Source organism: Microcaecilia unicolor, chromosome 12 (genome assembly GCF_901765095.1).
Source record: "Microcaecilia unicolor chromosome 12, aMicUni1.1, whole genome shotgun sequence".
In the NCBI taxonomy this organism is placed as follows: domain Eukaryota; kingdom Metazoa; phylum Chordata; class Amphibia; order Gymnophiona; family Siphonopidae; genus Microcaecilia; species Microcaecilia unicolor.
This window is the reverse complement of record NC_044042.1, coordinates 28013135-28030099: the sequence shown is the minus strand read 5'-3', so window position 1 is coordinate 28030099 and position 16965 is coordinate 28013135. Positions and strand designations below refer to the sequence as shown.

The window sequence follows — 16965 nt, the reverse complement described above, 5'->3', positions numbered from 1 at the left end:
TACCAACATCTCTCCTAAGTATATCACCACCCAACCTCAATTCATATCCTCTAGTTTTACCCACTTTCCCATCTCTGAACAAGATTTGTTTCTATATTGATGCCTTTCAAACATGTAAATGTCTACTGTAAGAGAGGAGACTAGATCTGAATACGTATACCCTAGAGCAGTGTTTCCCAAATCCAGTCCTGGAGTACTCCTTGCCAGTCAGGTTTTCAGGATATCCACAATGACTATGCATGAACTTGATTTGCATATAATGGAGGAAGTGTATGCAAATCAAGTTCATGCATATTCACTGTGGATATCCTGAAAACCTGAATGGCAAGGGGTATTCCAGGACTGGACTTGGGAAACACTGCCCTAGAGCAGTGGTCTCCAACACTTGGCCCGGCAGTCATTATTTGAAGCCCCATAACCAAAAAAAAAAAAAAAAAAAAAAAAAGAAATTGGCTCACCTGAAGGACACAGAACCATTAGGAAGCAGATAGAGAAAAGGTCCCATGAAGCTTCTCAGGGTTACGTGTGCCCACCTGCCATGCACAGTCACATTGTTGTGCACACAAATGCATGTATTTGTACTCATGTGTGTCAATATGAGGCACAAGGTACTCAGAAGAGCTTCGCGGGACCTTTTCTCTACCCACCTCCCTATGGTGCCACATCCTTCAGGTGAGCCAATCTCACTTTTTTTTTTGTTTTGTTTCAGCATGTACTAGTACAGTAGGAATGCTCCACAGAGGAATTTAGGTGGAATATGTGAGATTTCACGAGCAGGGATAAATGTTAGCACCCATTTGCTCAGATTTTGAGCCATGCAGAAGCGCTTCCTGTCTAACTAAAATCACTTAGGACTGACTGTGCCAGGTTGAACCACTTCAATTCCCAGTTTGGCAAAAGGTTCCACTGAGCCAGAACTAGTGATTGTGAACTTCATGACATTTCCCAAAGTTTAACAGAACTTCAATGAGTAGAATCAAAATACTTAAAATTACATGTGTAAGCCTAAAATCTTATGGTGTCCACTTTGCAGCCCTTTACATGAAAAAGGCTGGAGACCCTGCCCTAGAGGAAAAGAGGAATAGATATGATAGGCATTAAATACTTGAAAGTTACTAATACAGAAACAAATCCAGAGACAGGAAAAGGTAAAACTAAAGAACATGAATTGAAGTTGCATGGTAGTAGATTTTGTACTCCCCATCTTGTTCTGTCTATAGATCTCAATTGTACTTGCCCCTTTGGCTACTTAAGATGTTTCATTGTATTGTATAAACAGTGCTTGCATCATTTGTGTTATTTGAATGTTCTAATATGTGCCTGTTAAGGTGTTTCATTTATATTGTGCCGACATTCCCCCAAATTCTATATATGGCATCTGAAAATGTATGCTGTATTCTGTGCACACTGCCAATTGTTGCACACAATTTAGTTGGTTAACAAGCCAATCTGTGCCTGACTGATCGTAACTGAATAGATATAACATGTATAGAATGTTTGTACGTTTGGGAAGCTTGCCAGGTGCCCTTGGCCTGGATTGGCCGCTGTCGTGGACAAGATGCTGGGCTCGATGGACCCTTGGCCTTTTCCCAGTATGGCATTACTTATGTACCTTTTCACAAAGGGGATTACGGATGCCTGTAATGCACTCCTGAGGTAGGTGATGGAGATAAAAATGGTGACGGAATTCAAAAAGTGTGATAAGGTGAAATTTGCACTTACCTGCTAATTCCCTTTCTTTGAGCCCTGCTAGACCAGTCCAGACAAGTGGGTTATGTTCCCCAACCAGCAGATGGAAGTATAGAATACTGAGCTTTCCATGACATCTCCACTAACAGGTAGCAGTGCAACTGGAACTTGCATGGGCAGGAGCAATCCCCAATCTCAAAATGGCTGATGCAGGATGTTGCAGCAGCCATTCTGACTGCAGAGTTGGCAAGGGATAGCTCCTGCCCCAAAGAGGCCACTAAACTACCAGGGCTTTGAAGGTAGGACCAGGGAAGGTGGCAGAGAAGCCAAGGGGGCAGGGAATTTTGGTTTCAGGCCAGTTTTGGTACTGAAGCTGAAACAATTTGGTCAGCCTCTAATCTTCCGCAGTAGCCCTGTGGAACCATTCCACCACTGAAAGGAGCAAAAAGGGGGAAACCTCAAAAGTGAGGAACAAAACATGTACCCTTCTGGCATTGGCCTTGCAGGACTACTGCCAGACACAATCTCATCACATCAAGGCATGTGGGCTGAGACTTAGGACCCTAGGAGACACTTACTGCAATGATACCCTCCTTAAAAGGGGGAGAGGGATGAAAATGCACTTGCCCCTGCCATCCAGCTGCACCAAACCAGTGCCTGCAGGCTAAAGCTCGAGGCTATGGAGGGCACAGGATCCACTACACTCCATGAGGGAAGTCTGTGGACCAATCCATGGGAGCCAACAGTCAAGGGACTCAACCACAGGCTATGGCCTGCATCGTTTCAGAGTCGGGCATGCCTCGAACAATCCTGCTACATCAGTCCAACCTGTATCATTTGCAGAAGGCAGAGAAATATTGGCAAGTTTCAGGGCTGCATCACTTCTTATAGTAGTCATATCATAGTCATTCATCACAGAATAGTGTTCTCCGCCTCCATCTGCTGTTGGGTAACATATCCTTCTAGACTAGTTCAGGTGAGTATAAGGAAATGCCATATTCAATTAAACTAATCCAAATCTTACCTCAAAAATTCCTACTAATCTTCCCAAAGTCCCTTTCACACCAGCCTGTAGAGAAGGAAAAGTAAAGATTTACTATTGTGAGTGTTCCCCATACAAACTAAAATTCTAAAGTAGAGACATTCACAGCAAATCAAAATGTCAGAGAATAGCAGGAAGACATTTCACTAAAAGCTGAGTTTTAAAATGTTTCCCTGACAGCTACACACTCAGCAAACTTCAAGAGCTATATAATTAAAAAGTGTTCCAATTATGGTGTCGCTATGGTTATCTCCACTGTTATGGAGATAGCCATCAATATAACTTACATATTCAGTTTCTGATAGCTGTTGATGCACAGTGTGCTTCTCAATTTGTTACTCTGCCAAATTTGACCAAATCAGAAATTTCTCCTTTATATTCACACATTCAGTTTCTGATAACTGTTGATGCAGTGCGCTTCCCAATTTGTTAGTTACTCTGTCAAATTTGACCAAATCAGATTTTTTTCTCCTTTGTATTCTATGACCATGACGACACATACCTGCACCGTAAAACAATTTAAGATGTAACTTTAAACCAACTGAAAAAATAAAAAATACTAACAGCCATCATTAGTTTTGGTATAAGAAACTGGGGTAAAAGATTGGGGGGGGGGGGGGGGAGGATCCTTGTTGGTTCTCTACTATTAGTAGATAAACACAGGAGAAAAACTGATGTGGATGAGAAGTGATCTTACAAGCAGTCATATACTGTGATTGCCAACTCAATTTATTTGCTTGATGCTCAGTAAGTTGTACGGATATATTGTAGTGTGTGTATCCAGTGACTACTGGATACAGTGGGCTATAAAGTTTTAGATAACATGGACAGGAATACCACATCAATTGGTCTCTCAGCCATGATCTACTCTATGTAATATGTTGCAGAGGGCCTCAACAGGATAAATAATCATGGCTCTAGGATTCCTCAAATTTTAAAAATTTCAGACACCAATTCAGAGTTGAAGACTGTGCTGATCTAAAACTCAGAGGGCTACAGGGCAAGAGAGGCCTCCTGCTCTGAATCTGCTCAAGTTTTGTGTGTATAACAGGCCCATGGTACCAATATGTGTCTGCTCAAATATGCTCTGTGCCAAAACAGATCACTCAACCTACCAAGCAGAGTTAGGATGTCAAACACAGCTTAGCAGTTATTTCAAGGTCCCAAACATCTTAGCAACTCTCCTATTCAGTCTCACAGGAGACTGAACATATCATCTCTGTACAGCTTATTTTAACTCGCATTAAACAACTTACCTCATTAACCTTGAGCACCAAGAGCAAATATGAATTTTATAAATACCAAAATTCAAATCAAAAAGTCACATTTTACATGACTAGAACAGAGGAATCACCAGAGTTGCATCATGGTTTAGCATTGACAATCTCAGTAAGAGATACTGTAGAACAGATATGTCCAACCTCAGTCCTTGAGGGCTGCAACCTAGTCAGGATTTACCCAATGATTGTGCAGGAGACCTATTTGCATGCACTGCCTCCATGCATATTCATTGTTCATTGTAGAAATCCTGAACACTTGACTGAGCGAGGGCGGAGGCTGGATACCCTGATAGTATAACAGGGAAGAAGGTTCTTTTGTCAACAATTCTTAGTGCATAGAATTTAACGACACTATCAGTAAGCAACTGGAAAAAGGAGTGTAATCCAGTTGCAGTACATAGCTCTTCCAGACTACTTTGAGAACCTGCTAGTCTGATGTTAGAAGGGCCCCCCCTCTCCCCTTGCTTGGAAAAAAATTCAGCCTCCTTCCGAGGTGGTTGTCTGGGACAGCTATGAGAATTGCACCTATGTTCTCCTGGAGCCAGTCAAAAGCTAATCCCCTGCTTTGGGAGAGCCAGATGGGTTTTCTGCTGCCTCAGACGACGGCATAAGCCCTGGTTATTTTGGGGAGGTTCAGAAGGGGGAAGGATACCTACATCTATGATAGTAGTAGGTCCTCTATTGCCCTCCAGAGTAACCCCAGAATGTGGAGACTGAGCCAAGAGTGGGCCAGGATAGTGAACTGATGGTTTCAGAACATTTCTTGACAAGGGCTCTACCTCTTCCACTTCGTCATCAAAAAGGACTCTCCTCTAGCATGGAATGGCTGGCAGCTTCTCCTGAACTTCTGGTTCTATGTTTGAAGCACGCAGCCAGGCAAATCTGCGCAACCCAATAGCCAAGGAAGAAGCTTCGGATGCTGTATCAAAAGCATCCTAGGCTGCCCACACCACGTACTTTCTGCAATCCTGCTGTTTGGCTAGTAACTGATGGAGCTTGTCAGCTTTCTCCTGAGGGAGAGTGTCTGCAAACTCCACCATACTGCGCACAGTGTGCTGCAAGAGCATGCTCATGAAGAGCTGGTAAGAAGCTATACAAGAGAAAAAGCTTAGCGTTTCAATAAAACATCTACCCGAGAGACTCCAAACTTAGCAGATTTGACCACCATGGTGAAAAAGCTAAAGCTTCAAGTCCCAGAGCCTTCTGGACCCTATAGAGTTGACCTTGGTCACCTACTGAACAGACAGGAGGGGGGTTAGTCCTCCCACTGTTTCATCTGTGCCAGATTCCAATGTCTTGGTCCTAGGCTCATCCTCAGTCTCCAAATCAAATGTAACAGCCTTAGCCATCTCCCTGATAAAGTCAAAGGAGGAGAGCTCCCCTAGAAGTGATTCTTCACATGGAGGGTTGGGATCTGAGGAAAGACTAAAAGGACCTCTCCTCTGGGAGGACCTATGGTGCCTCCTCAGACATTCAGGAACAGTCAAAATCAGACTCATAGAAGTATTCCCCATGGAGATGCCCAAGTCACTGCCTGCTTTGCATGTCAAGGCACCAGGGATCCACAGTTTCCCAAGGAGCCCCCCCCCCCCCCCCCAAAGGGGCTGCAAACTGATATCGATTCAGTGCAGACCAGCCCTGATGCCCATCTGGAGCTGGAGCTTCTGAGGATCCAGCACCAATGCCCTCAATGACAGTCTCTTGCCGAGCCAGGAGGCATCCCATCTCTGACCACTCCAAGGGCTGCAGACGATAAATCTGGGGCTCAGCCAGAATGGTCACGTCCTTCAAAGTCATTGGGATTGCATCAGTGACCTAGTCTCAGCTTGATGGAGAACGAAGCACCCTATGCAGTTCCTGGGAGGTGAGTAGCCCATGTGTCAAGGTTGCTTTCAGGACACTGATGACCTCGGTGCTTTCAATATTATGCTTTGAGGGAGATTGGGTGGAGGCTAAGAAGCATCAGCATCAATGCATGGTATCGGAGTCACACGGCATCGATAAGGATAATGACGAACCCTCTTATCCTCAAAAGGGGATTAAAGGATATCCAATTCTAGTGGCCACTATCAATGCTTGATGGTTGAGGAAGGTGGAGGCCCTCAATAAAAAAAATAAAAAAATAACCACGATGCTTCCCCAGTTTCCAATGCTGAAGTCGATAGATCAAACTGAATGCCAAAAATCTGTTTGCACTACTTCTATCAACTTTCAATTATCTCTTCTTGATTATCTGGAAACAGAGTTTACAAGAGAGATTATGATCAAGCCTCAGGCACCAATTATAGGTGTCCATGGGTGGCCTATTGCATCGAGTGCATTTCTAGAAACCAATGGGAGTTTTCTGGAACATGACAGGAAATATAGCCAAGGCGAACTCAAACAGCTTGGTGGTAAAAATTCCCCACCCTCCTTTTTTTCCTCTTCACCTTCCTTTCTCTTCCTGTGGTTTTTGAAATGATAAATATCTTAAGACTAGCGGTTCCATTTGATCTTTTTTTCTGAGACCAATGTCGATATAGTTGCTTATGATGTACATTGTGTCAATTTTTGCCTGTTGAAATAAAAATAAATAAAAATTCCTCAACTGGGTATTTGAGGCCTAAGGGGGCCTAGTGAGCCACAGAAAACAAAGAAAACTTAAGTGCCAAAAAAAGCTAACTAAAAAAAATAAGAGCAAAGGTGTACTTCTCCACATGAGACACTTATATGGAACAGGAAAACCAAAAGATACTATGAACCAGTGAAAAGTCACCAAGATGCAAGCTGTGAGGATGAAACAAGTGCGTCCTCCCTGCCCTGCAGAAAAATAAAATAAAAAAAAACACACACACAGGACTGAACTGATCCTGCATGACTCTGAGGGGAGAGTATGTACGCTCCTTCCAAAGGCTTTGAGAAAGAATGCTGGGAGGAGCTTACTATGGCAGGCTCCACTGGATGACATCATCCACCAGTAAGAATGTATACATCATGCTTGTCCTCAGAGAAAGGCTGATATGGGATCAGCACAGAATTCAAATATAATGGCAGAGCAGAATGATGGGTATGATAAGCCAGCATCAATTTAAATCTAAATTCTACACATGATGGGAAGCCAATGCTGCTCCCTCAAAAGACAGTAACACAATCTGTTTTCTATGTGTTACAGATCAATTCCACTGTTATTTTGTATTAACTGAATGCACTTCAAATTCTCTACCATCGCCAGCATTTAACTTTATTCCTGTTACCATGCTGTCCCAAAACTGACCTGATAGAAAACATCAGTAGTAAGGAGAAATTAGATCTTACCTGCTAATTTGCTTTCCTTTAGTCCCTCCGGACCGGACCAGGATTGGACTGATGGGTTGTGCTCGCCTACCAGCAGGTGGAGACTGAGAAAAAACTCTGACTCTAGAGAGCCAATAGGAGCCCTGGCCATGTGACCTTAGCCTCAGTATTTGAATAACAAAGCAGGAAAAAGAGAAAGACCTTCTGTGCCGTATGGAATCCTAGCAGCCACAAAGCACTCGGCAATGCCAAGTATCAGAGCTCACCAGCAACTCTCACCAGAGAAGTGGTATGGCCCGATATGTATTACAGCTCACCAGCAACTCTCACTAGAGAAGTGGTATGGCTCACTTGTACTATAGCTCACCAGCAACTCTCACCAGAGAAGCGATATGGCTCACATGTAATATAGCTCACCAGCAACTCTCCCCAGAGAAGTGGTATGGCTCACGCATAATATAGCTCACCCGCAACTCTCCCCAGAGAAGTGGTATGGCTCACGCATAATATAGCTCACCCGCAACTCTCACCAGAGAAGTGGTATGGCTCACTTGTCTTATAGCTCACCAGCAACTCTCACCAGAGAAGTGGTATGGCCCACTTAAGATTTTATATATATTCCATCAACTGAGCTTACCAGCAACTCTCACCAGAAAAGTGGTAAATCATATTTAAGGTTTTATAGATATTCCAGCAACTGAGCTCAGCCACAACTCTCACCAGAGAAGTGGTATGGCGTATTTAAGGTTTATAGATAGATTCCAGCAATTGAGCTCACCAGCAACCACCAGAGAAGTGGTATAGACCACGTAAAGTTCTGTATATATATAGTATTGTTCCACGAATCGTAAAGGAATGAATACACTTCCTACTGAATACACTTCCTACTTAATAAAAGAAGCTAAAGAGTAGAGAGAACATGGGAGGGGCCTGGTCCGGTCCGGAGGGACTAAAGGAAAGCAAATTAGCAGGTAAGATCTAATTTCTCCTTCCTTAGCGTCCCTCCGGACCGACCAGGAGTGGACTGATGGGAAGTACCAAAGCAGTAATCTGAAGGGAGGGACCCTATGAAAACTGCAGAGAAATGTTCATGCTGCATAGGCCACCTGGCGACAACTAACATGTAGTGTGTCCCAATGAGCAAAATAAAATGAAACTAGGACTAAGTTGCCAACTTACCAATGTGCACCGAGAGCACCAAAAAATCGCCGTAGTAAGAATAGAGCCCGCTTCTGAAGTTGTGGAATATGTTGTAATACGCTGTGGAACTGCCCTCTCAGCGAGAAGAGAAATAGACATTCTCATTTCCTTGATCCTTCGCGATATAGCGGGTTAGAAACAATGAAAAACTTTTACGCCTACTGGCTAGAAGGACAAAACCAATAAGAAAAAACCGATTGGGAAAGGTGAAAACTTTAAACTACAGCAGACCGAAAAGAAGTTACCAACCGTAGAAGTATTCCACACATAGATCTACTTGCTGCAATGGCTACTGGGAAACACTGCTTGAAGAGGAAAACTTTATAGAAAAAGTTATGGCTACTAGAAAACAGAACTTTAAGAGTCTGTTCACCTAGTTCACCTAGCTGGTGGACGAAGCGGGAGGTACAGGTGCAGGACTCCTTTAAGAAACCGCTTTGACAGTGGATGCTGCATAAGCGTGCGGTTGTCAACAGTATCATGCATCACTGATAGAGCTGCCAAATGAACTCTAATGGATGAGTAAGACAGACAAGATTTCGCAAGATGCAGAAGATATTCCAAAACATGCAAAATGGATACTGTTTGTGGAATGAAGTGGCGAGAGGAGTACCACAGAGTGAACCGTCGCCACTTTGATTCATAGGACTTTAATGTAGATTTCTGTCTGGAAGCAATTAAAACTTGAAGTACTTCCTGCGAAAATATCAAAGATGTTGCAGACCCAGTAACCACGCCATAAGTTTGAGTGACTGGGGGTCCGGATGTAGAAGGGTGCCTTGGTTCTGCGTAAACACCTAGTGAGATGATGGAAGAAACGCATAAAGAAGGCTGAAAAACCCCTGCTGGACGTTGGCATCTGTCCCTGTCTCCGTCAAGACTGTTGCTGAACGGAAGAAGCAAGAAATGTTCGTGAGCCTGAAGGCAAAAAGAGATAGCCCTGAAGTGTCGCAGTGAGGAAGTAAGGCTGAAAAAATGAGAGTCCATTCACCTAAATGCAGGGTGACACAACTAAGAAAAAATGAGTACAAACTCAAGAGTATACTCTTAACTCCTCCTTGGCGGATGACATAACCCATTGCCATGGCAAGGACCAACATAGCTCTCTCCGCCTTGTTTGTCAGTAGGGAAAACAAAATTCACCCGAAGGTAAAACGAATTGCTGAGGTCCCCCAGAAAAAAAATATATACAAACAAGCTTCTGCCAAAAAGTGTACTGCACGAAGCATCCCAATGACAGAACTAAGGTTCTTGAGATAACTAGATGACACTTAAATAGTGCGATTGATGACCATGAGATTCGCAATAGGATGAAGGAAAATTCCTTCTTGGGCATTAGAAAGTAAAATTGCATTCTGCAGAATAGAGCGAGGAAATGGCCGAAGGCCCAAGGTCACCAAGAAAAATATAAACTGGGATGTTTGCAGAGGAGACAAAAGACTGTGCGCCAACCTGACTAAACAAAGAGAAAATCAGAGATATCTGATGAGAGATCAAATGAGAGATCAAATGCGAGGCCTGGCTACAATCACCACCCAACCTAGAGACTGTAAGAAATGCAACACCCGGTGCGTGACCTGAGAACTCTGCTGATAAGACTTTCTCCAATTAGGCAGTCGTCTAGGTAAGAATGAAATGACCCTAAGAGCGCAATGAACATCCTCTTAGATCTATAAAAGAACGGAAGAGAGAGTACTGCTGAAAATGACCGGTTAATGCATAAGCAAAAAACTAGCCATTCTCTGGATCCTGAGGAGAAGAGGAAGGGTGACCAAGGACACCAGTTAAATAGGGCTACAAACTCCAACCCTATCTCTATGGCGTTCCATAGTTGGGTAAGTTCTGAATATAGAAAGTTCTGAATATAGGAGTCCACCAGCTATGGTAGTACGCTCCGGACAGAAAAAAATTGTCCCAGTATGAACGTCTGATTCACCGGCCTGTAATTTCTTGGATCTCCCTAATCCACATACCACTAATCCACGTACCACGGTCATGCGTCCTCCCTCACTGAGATGTAGATTGTAAGCTCCTTTGAGCAGGGAACGTCCTTCTTTGTTAATTTGTACAGCGCTGCGTAACCCTAGTAGCGCTCTAGAAATGTTAAGTAGTAGTACCAGACTCACACCCAATAGATATGAATGTTGAGCTTGTTTCAGGTTAAAACACCGAACCTAGGCCCAGGGTCCCCGGTGTTCCTAGTGGTGAACAGCCATGGCAAATATTGTATGCGTTAGTTTGCAGAATTACTGCAAAGCCTTGCTTTTGGAGCAGAGATTTCTGTTCGATACTCTCGTGAGAGTTTTTTTTTTTTTTTTTCTTTTCTTTAATGCTGTTCTGGCTGTAGAAAGGTGGACATTTGAGCTTCCCCAGAATGGCAAAACTTATGTACCTATGCCCATTAGATATGAATGCTGGACTTGATGGACTTTAGGCCTTACCCAGCATAACCATACTTATGTACCTATGGTATAAATACACAGGAAGTGAGTGAATCCCCTTCCAATTGAAAGAACACTCTGGAGTGAAGGCGCATAGAATGAAAATGAAAAAGGACAAACTTGGAAATTACCTGTAACGAAAAAAGTGAAGTTGTGCCACAGCCACTTGGTGAAGGCAGTGTAGACAAGACTGTATCTGAATTCAAGAAAGCTTGATATAACATCAGGTCTCTAAGGAAGAGGAAGAGATAGCAGATGGTATGTATAGGCATACTGGACCAAACCAGGATGTTTATAATCTGCCAATGCTGCACTGATAGAGTAGAGACAAACACGAGTAGATGGTTTGAGGACCGTCCACTATCTTTAAGTGAAAGGATGACTTTATTCTCTAAGTGACCATATGTCCTGTAAAAACCAGAAGAAAGCTAAAATGAAAAATGAGAGGCTTCAAGGCAGTTGGAAAAGAAGGGAAGACATGAATAAAGCATGCCTGCTAAGGCAGCTGAGTGATTGGGAGCTTGGTAGACAGGACTGTCCCTCAGAGAATATGAAAGAGCTGATATATCCCCATGGCATCTGAAAAATATAGTGTATGCCTCTAGAGAAGGCTTCTTAAAGTCGGAAAAAGAAAACACTGTATAACACTACAGCCATTGAGAGTGTCTGTTAAGTTCTTAAAACACTATATAACATCATAGGCATGGAGTAAAATGCTTGAAAGGAACTAATATATTATGGTCAGAATTGCAAAGTACCAATCAATTGACTCTTAGACAATGTAGTCCTATTCACCAGGGAATGAGAAAGACAGAAATTTACTCTATGCCTATAGAGAAAGTTTCTAAAGTTCTTAAAACACTGTATAATACTACAGCTATTGAGGAAAATGCTTGAAATGAATTATGATATTATGATAAGATGTAGATTTTCCACCAGGCAATGAAAAATGACTGAGCACCAGAAAAAACTAGTGTTAACAGCCCCGTGATACATAGAAATTTAAAAGAAGAAAAGCTTGTTATATATTCATATATGAAAGGAGCCCCCTTTCAACCAAATATTGCCTGCTGATGTGAAGAGCATTTTAGAATACGCCGTTCAGCACATACAAAAGTGTACACATCTTGGAGCCGAACTGCTCTATGAACTGCAGCCTTACCTTCAGCAGAGAGATCCCCGACTGATAAGATGGAGGGAGAAACAAAATGGCCGCCGTTCGCTCCACTGGCCCTGTAGCGATCGTCGACAGCGCGCCCGACACCTCCGAACAAGCGGAGCCCAGTGGAACGGCGAAGAAACAACAGCCGGCGAAAAAGGCCCCGAAAAAACTGGAGGCAGCACCGGACCCGAAGAAACCTTGAAGGGAGAGCAAAATTTACACGTTCCGGCTGCGTGAACTGCGCGACGCTGACCGACAGCAGCTGTTTGAACTTTTAAGCCATATCGGAAAAAACAGGTGGCCGCGCTTACGCGGTTCGCACATTTCTTTTTTTTTTTTTTTTTCTTCATTTGTTTAAACTGCCGCCGCCAAAACGCAAGAAAATGGAGGAAATTAAATCTGATGAGAAAAATCGCTGTTTAAAGTCACAGATACTGAATTATTTTCTTCTGTTTTTTTTTTTTTTTTTTTTTTTCTAACCCCTCAATCATAATAAAACACTGGAGCTGCCTGCTCGTTAGAAGTCTGGGGAAAGAAAGGCTGCTTCTTTGAATTTCCTTTTATTTGATTTAATTCTTTTAAAGCAGCTACCTGTTAAAAGTGGGTGCCTCTCCCAAAGACGGTACACCTTTCCAGAGAAAGGGACGGCCCTTCCCTGCTAAGCCAGGGAGATGGGGAGGAAGGGGGGTGGACTCGAGACACCCGAGTTTAACACCCCCGAGGCTGTCAAAGAAAGAAGAGAAAGGAAACCCTGTCAAGCCTCTAAATAAGATTCCAGGCACAGAAGAATTATCACAAATATCTGTAATATCTAAAGAGAAAAGGAGAGAGACTAATGGGCTCACTTCCTACCTGCTGGGAGACTGAGAAAATACTGAGGCTAAGGTCACATGGCCAGGGCTCCTATTGGCTCTCTAGAGTCAGAGTTTTTTCTCAGTCTCCACCTGCTGGTAGGCGAGCACAACCCATCAGTCCAATCCTGGTCCGGTCCGGAGGGACGCTAAGGAAAGAAACATTTTGGTCAATCTAGTTTGCCTATTTTTATCTGCCACTCAGGTTTTTGTTTTGTTAAATCAGAGTTCCAAGAAGTGTGCTGCACAAAAGGTCTATTTAGAACATGTCAGTTAGTGGAAGATCAGGAGAATCTACCAAGAAATAGGTATCAATAGAAGGAATCAAACTGATGATGAAAAAAAAGATTCAAGGCAATTGGCCTGATGCTCTTATTGTGTCCATTCTCAGAGGACAAGAAGGCTATCTCTTCTCACAAGTGGGTGATGCCGATCCGCGTTGCCCAGTCCAGCATTTACCATAGTAAAAAAAAATTTAAAAAAAAGAGAAAACTTTGTGGAGCGCAAGCCGTGTTCCATTGGCCATGCGCGAGTGCCTTCCTGCCCGTCGCACAAACAGTTCTATTTTTTCCGCATGAGGTGTTGTTTCTTGTCCTCTCACTCGCCTGGTTTTTGAGAGCAATTTTCTCACTCACCCGATTTTTGAGAGCTATTTTGTGCCTTCCAGCTATTTTTTCTACCATATTGGACCCCTTTTTACCCTTCCTTTAAATTTCTTTAAAATCGTTTTGACTGGTTTTAAGTTGTATTTTTTCTGTCGTCATCGGGCAGATCTCTCCCTTTATTTTTCTCTGTGCCTTGCCCCTTTTTCAGGCACCATCAAGTCGTTTAATTTAGCCAACAAAGTTTTTACATTGATGTCCACAAAGATTCACAGTGGCTTCAAGTGCTGTACCCGGTGCAATCAGACTATCTCAGGAAAGGACACCCATTCATGGTGTCTGCAGTGTCTAGGGCACGACCATATAGCCCTGCTCACTGTGTTCTCTGTCTTCGCATGAAGACAAGGACCCAGGTTTCCAGAAAGGCTCAACGAGGGATTTTTGGAGCCAAGTCCAATTTCTTGATGTTTGCATCAACGTCGAGCATCGTACTAGCATTGGGAGAATCGGTAAATATGGCGGCTTCTAGACCCTTAGACACTGGGAGCAGAGAAGCATCGAGGTCTCCACCTGTCCCAAGACCTCCTGCTGTGCAGGCCTCCCAGGACTGTCCATGGTCGGACCTGACCCCGAGGCTATGTGAGGATTCAACGTCGTCCTTGTCGGGACTGAGGAGCCTTGACACGCTTCGGGCGATGGCCAAGAAGCATAGTCACCCTTGAAGCATGGTGATGGGAGCTCTAGGGCATCCAAGGATTCAGCACCCAAGAAGGGTCAGCACCAGGAGGATTGCTTCCCCTCTATACAGGAGGTGCAGATGCACCTGTCTACAAGCAGCTGAGATCCCACTCCTGCATCGACCCCAGCAGTTCTGCAACCTGCTCCTCAGCCGGCACCCCAGCCTTTCCTGGTGTTGGCCCTCAATAAGCGCATCTGGGCCTCGGTCCTTGAGCTGCTGGAAGGCCTTATGCAACAGTATACTTCGGTATCGGGGGTACTTGTGCCTACCCTACTTCCCATTGCGGTCCCATCTAGCCCTCAGTCTGCAGTGCGGCCTCCAATGCCGGTGCCGCTTGCGACCCAGTGTCAACAGTCACCCAAACCAGCACTCCCTCATCGGTAGAGGAAGCTTCATCAGAGTTGAGGCGGGAGTTGACTGACGCCACTCTCGAGGACATGGTTCCTCGGCACAGAGGCAGGTTCGGACTCGGTAATCCCATAGGGAGATATTGTCAGACACCAAAGAGGAGCGCTCATGGGATTCAGAGAAGGATCCCAGATATTTTTCCTCTGAACCCTCCCCTCCACCTGAAAGGAGAAGGTCTCTGCCAGACAGCCTTTCATTTCCATCTTTTGTAAAGGAAATGGCCGAGGCCATTCCATTTCTTGTGGAAGTGGAGGACGAGTCCATGGCCAAGACGCTCAAGGTCCTGGACTATATATCTGCTCCAAAGGAGACTGTGACTGCACCTCTCACCTCTCTACGAGGTACTCCACGAAGTCCTCGTAAGGAACTGGGAGTCCCTCTGTTGGTCCCTGTTATGCCCAAGAAAACTGACACATAGTACATCTGGTTTTTTTTTTTTTTGTTACATTTGTACCCCACGCTTTCCCACTCATGGCAGGCTCAGTGCGGTTTACATGGGGCAATGGAGGGTTAAGTGACTTGCCCAGTCATAAGGAGCTGCCTGTGCTGGGAATCGAACTCAGTTCCTCAGTTCCCCAGGACCAAAGTCCACCACCCTAACCACTAGGCCACTCTGGTTTTGATAGGTCTCAGTTGCTTTACAATTCCATGGTGGTGGAATCCGCTCTCAAAAGAGCCAGAAGTTCCAGGGACTATACCTCGGCGCCCCCAGGCAGAGAAGCTAGAACCCTGGATTCTTTTGGGAGGAAGATGTACCAGGCTTCAGTGCTCATCTCTGGCATACAATCCTACCAGCTCTTTACAAGCATCTACTTATGAAACTCGGTGTGTCAGCTGTCAAACTTGGTTAACACGCTCCCTCCGGAGCACACCAAGCCTTTTTGCCAGTTGATAAAGCAGAAAGCGTGTCATAAGTTCTTGGCCAGGGGCACTTACGGCACTTTTGATGTGGCATCCAGAATCTCTGCTCAAAGTATAGCAATGCGCAGACTCTCATGGCTGTGTGTTTCTGACTTGGAACACTGCTCAGCAGCGGTTGGTTCCCGGAGGGATAACCTTTTTGGAGAGAAGACTGAGGAGGTTGCTGACCAAATCAACACACACACTAATATCTTCTCTCTCCCTCACTAGGCGCCTTCTGCATCAACCTCCTCAGCTAGGAGGACTTTTGGCAAGCCAAGGAGGAACTCCTTGGAGTTCCTATTACTATTCTAGGCATAGGTATAACTCCTCAGCTCGCCAGCCTACTCAGGCTCAGCCCCAGTGCGCTAGTTCATGTCAACAGCATGCACCTATGGCCCCTGTTGCTCCCCAGGCAAAGCAAGAAATGAGTTTTTGGCTCCAGCAGAGCATAGCCGCAGTAAAAAAAAGTGTCCGTCTTGGACGACTTGCCAGTTGTGGGAGGCTAAATTTTTTTCACCAAAGATGGCCTCTTATAACTTCTGGCCGGTGTGTTCTTCAAATAGTCCACCTCGGATACACCCGCAATTAAAATCTCAAACTTCCAAATTGCCCACCGAGAGTTCATTCATTCAGCTCTCAGCACAGGCAGGTACTTGCAGACGAACTCTCCACCCTTCTAACAGCCCATGTGGTTGAACCCGTTCCACCAGGGGAAGAAGGGCAGAGATTCTATTCAAGGTACTTCCTTGTGTAGAAAAAGACATTTTTTTTTTTTGGGTGGGGGGGGGGGGGGGGGGGGAAGATGTGTCTAATCCTAGACCTAAGGGCCCTGAACAAATTCCTAGTCCGAGAAAAGTTCAGGATGGTTTCCGTGGGCACCCTTCTCCCAATGAATCAGAAAAACGATTAGCTATGCTCTCTGGACTGGATGCACATACTAACATCCTGATACTTCCAGCCCACCAGAAGTATCTTCGATTTCGACAGGGAACACATCACTTTCAGTACCGCGTGTTGCCTTTTGGCCTCACATCAGCTCCCAGGATCTTCACCAAGTTTCTAGCGGTACCGGTAGCTGCAGCATCGCTACGCAGAATGGGAGTCCATGTGTTCCCGTATCTTGACAATTGGCTGGTGAATAGAACCTCAGAGGATGGTGCCAAGGCCTCGCGTCAGCTTCCAGGGTCTTCACTAAGTGTCTAGTGGTAGTTGCAGAATCGCTACTCAGAATGGGAATCCACGTGTTCTTGTATCTCGACAATTGGCTACTGAAGAGAACCTCAGAGGACGGTGCTCGGGAGTCCATGCATATGACTATTCGGGTGCTCAAGCTACTAGGGTTTGTTTTAAACTACCCCAAGTCCCATCTCTACCA

The 16965-nt window shown here is 44.7% G+C and overlaps 1 protein-coding gene across 1 annotated transcript in view; it reads right to left on the bottom strand.

Moving 5' to 3' along the window:
* NUDT3 (nudix hydrolase 3) overlaps positions 1-16965 on the bottom strand; it is a 41705-nt gene that overhangs the window by 10406 nt on the left and 14334 nt on the right. Inside the window, exon 3 of the mRNA XM_030221382.1 lies at positions 2714-2758. Coding sequence (XP_030077242.1) covers positions 2714-2758 — 45 coding nt within the window. The remainder of the gene's footprint in view (positions 1-2713; positions 2759-16965) is intronic.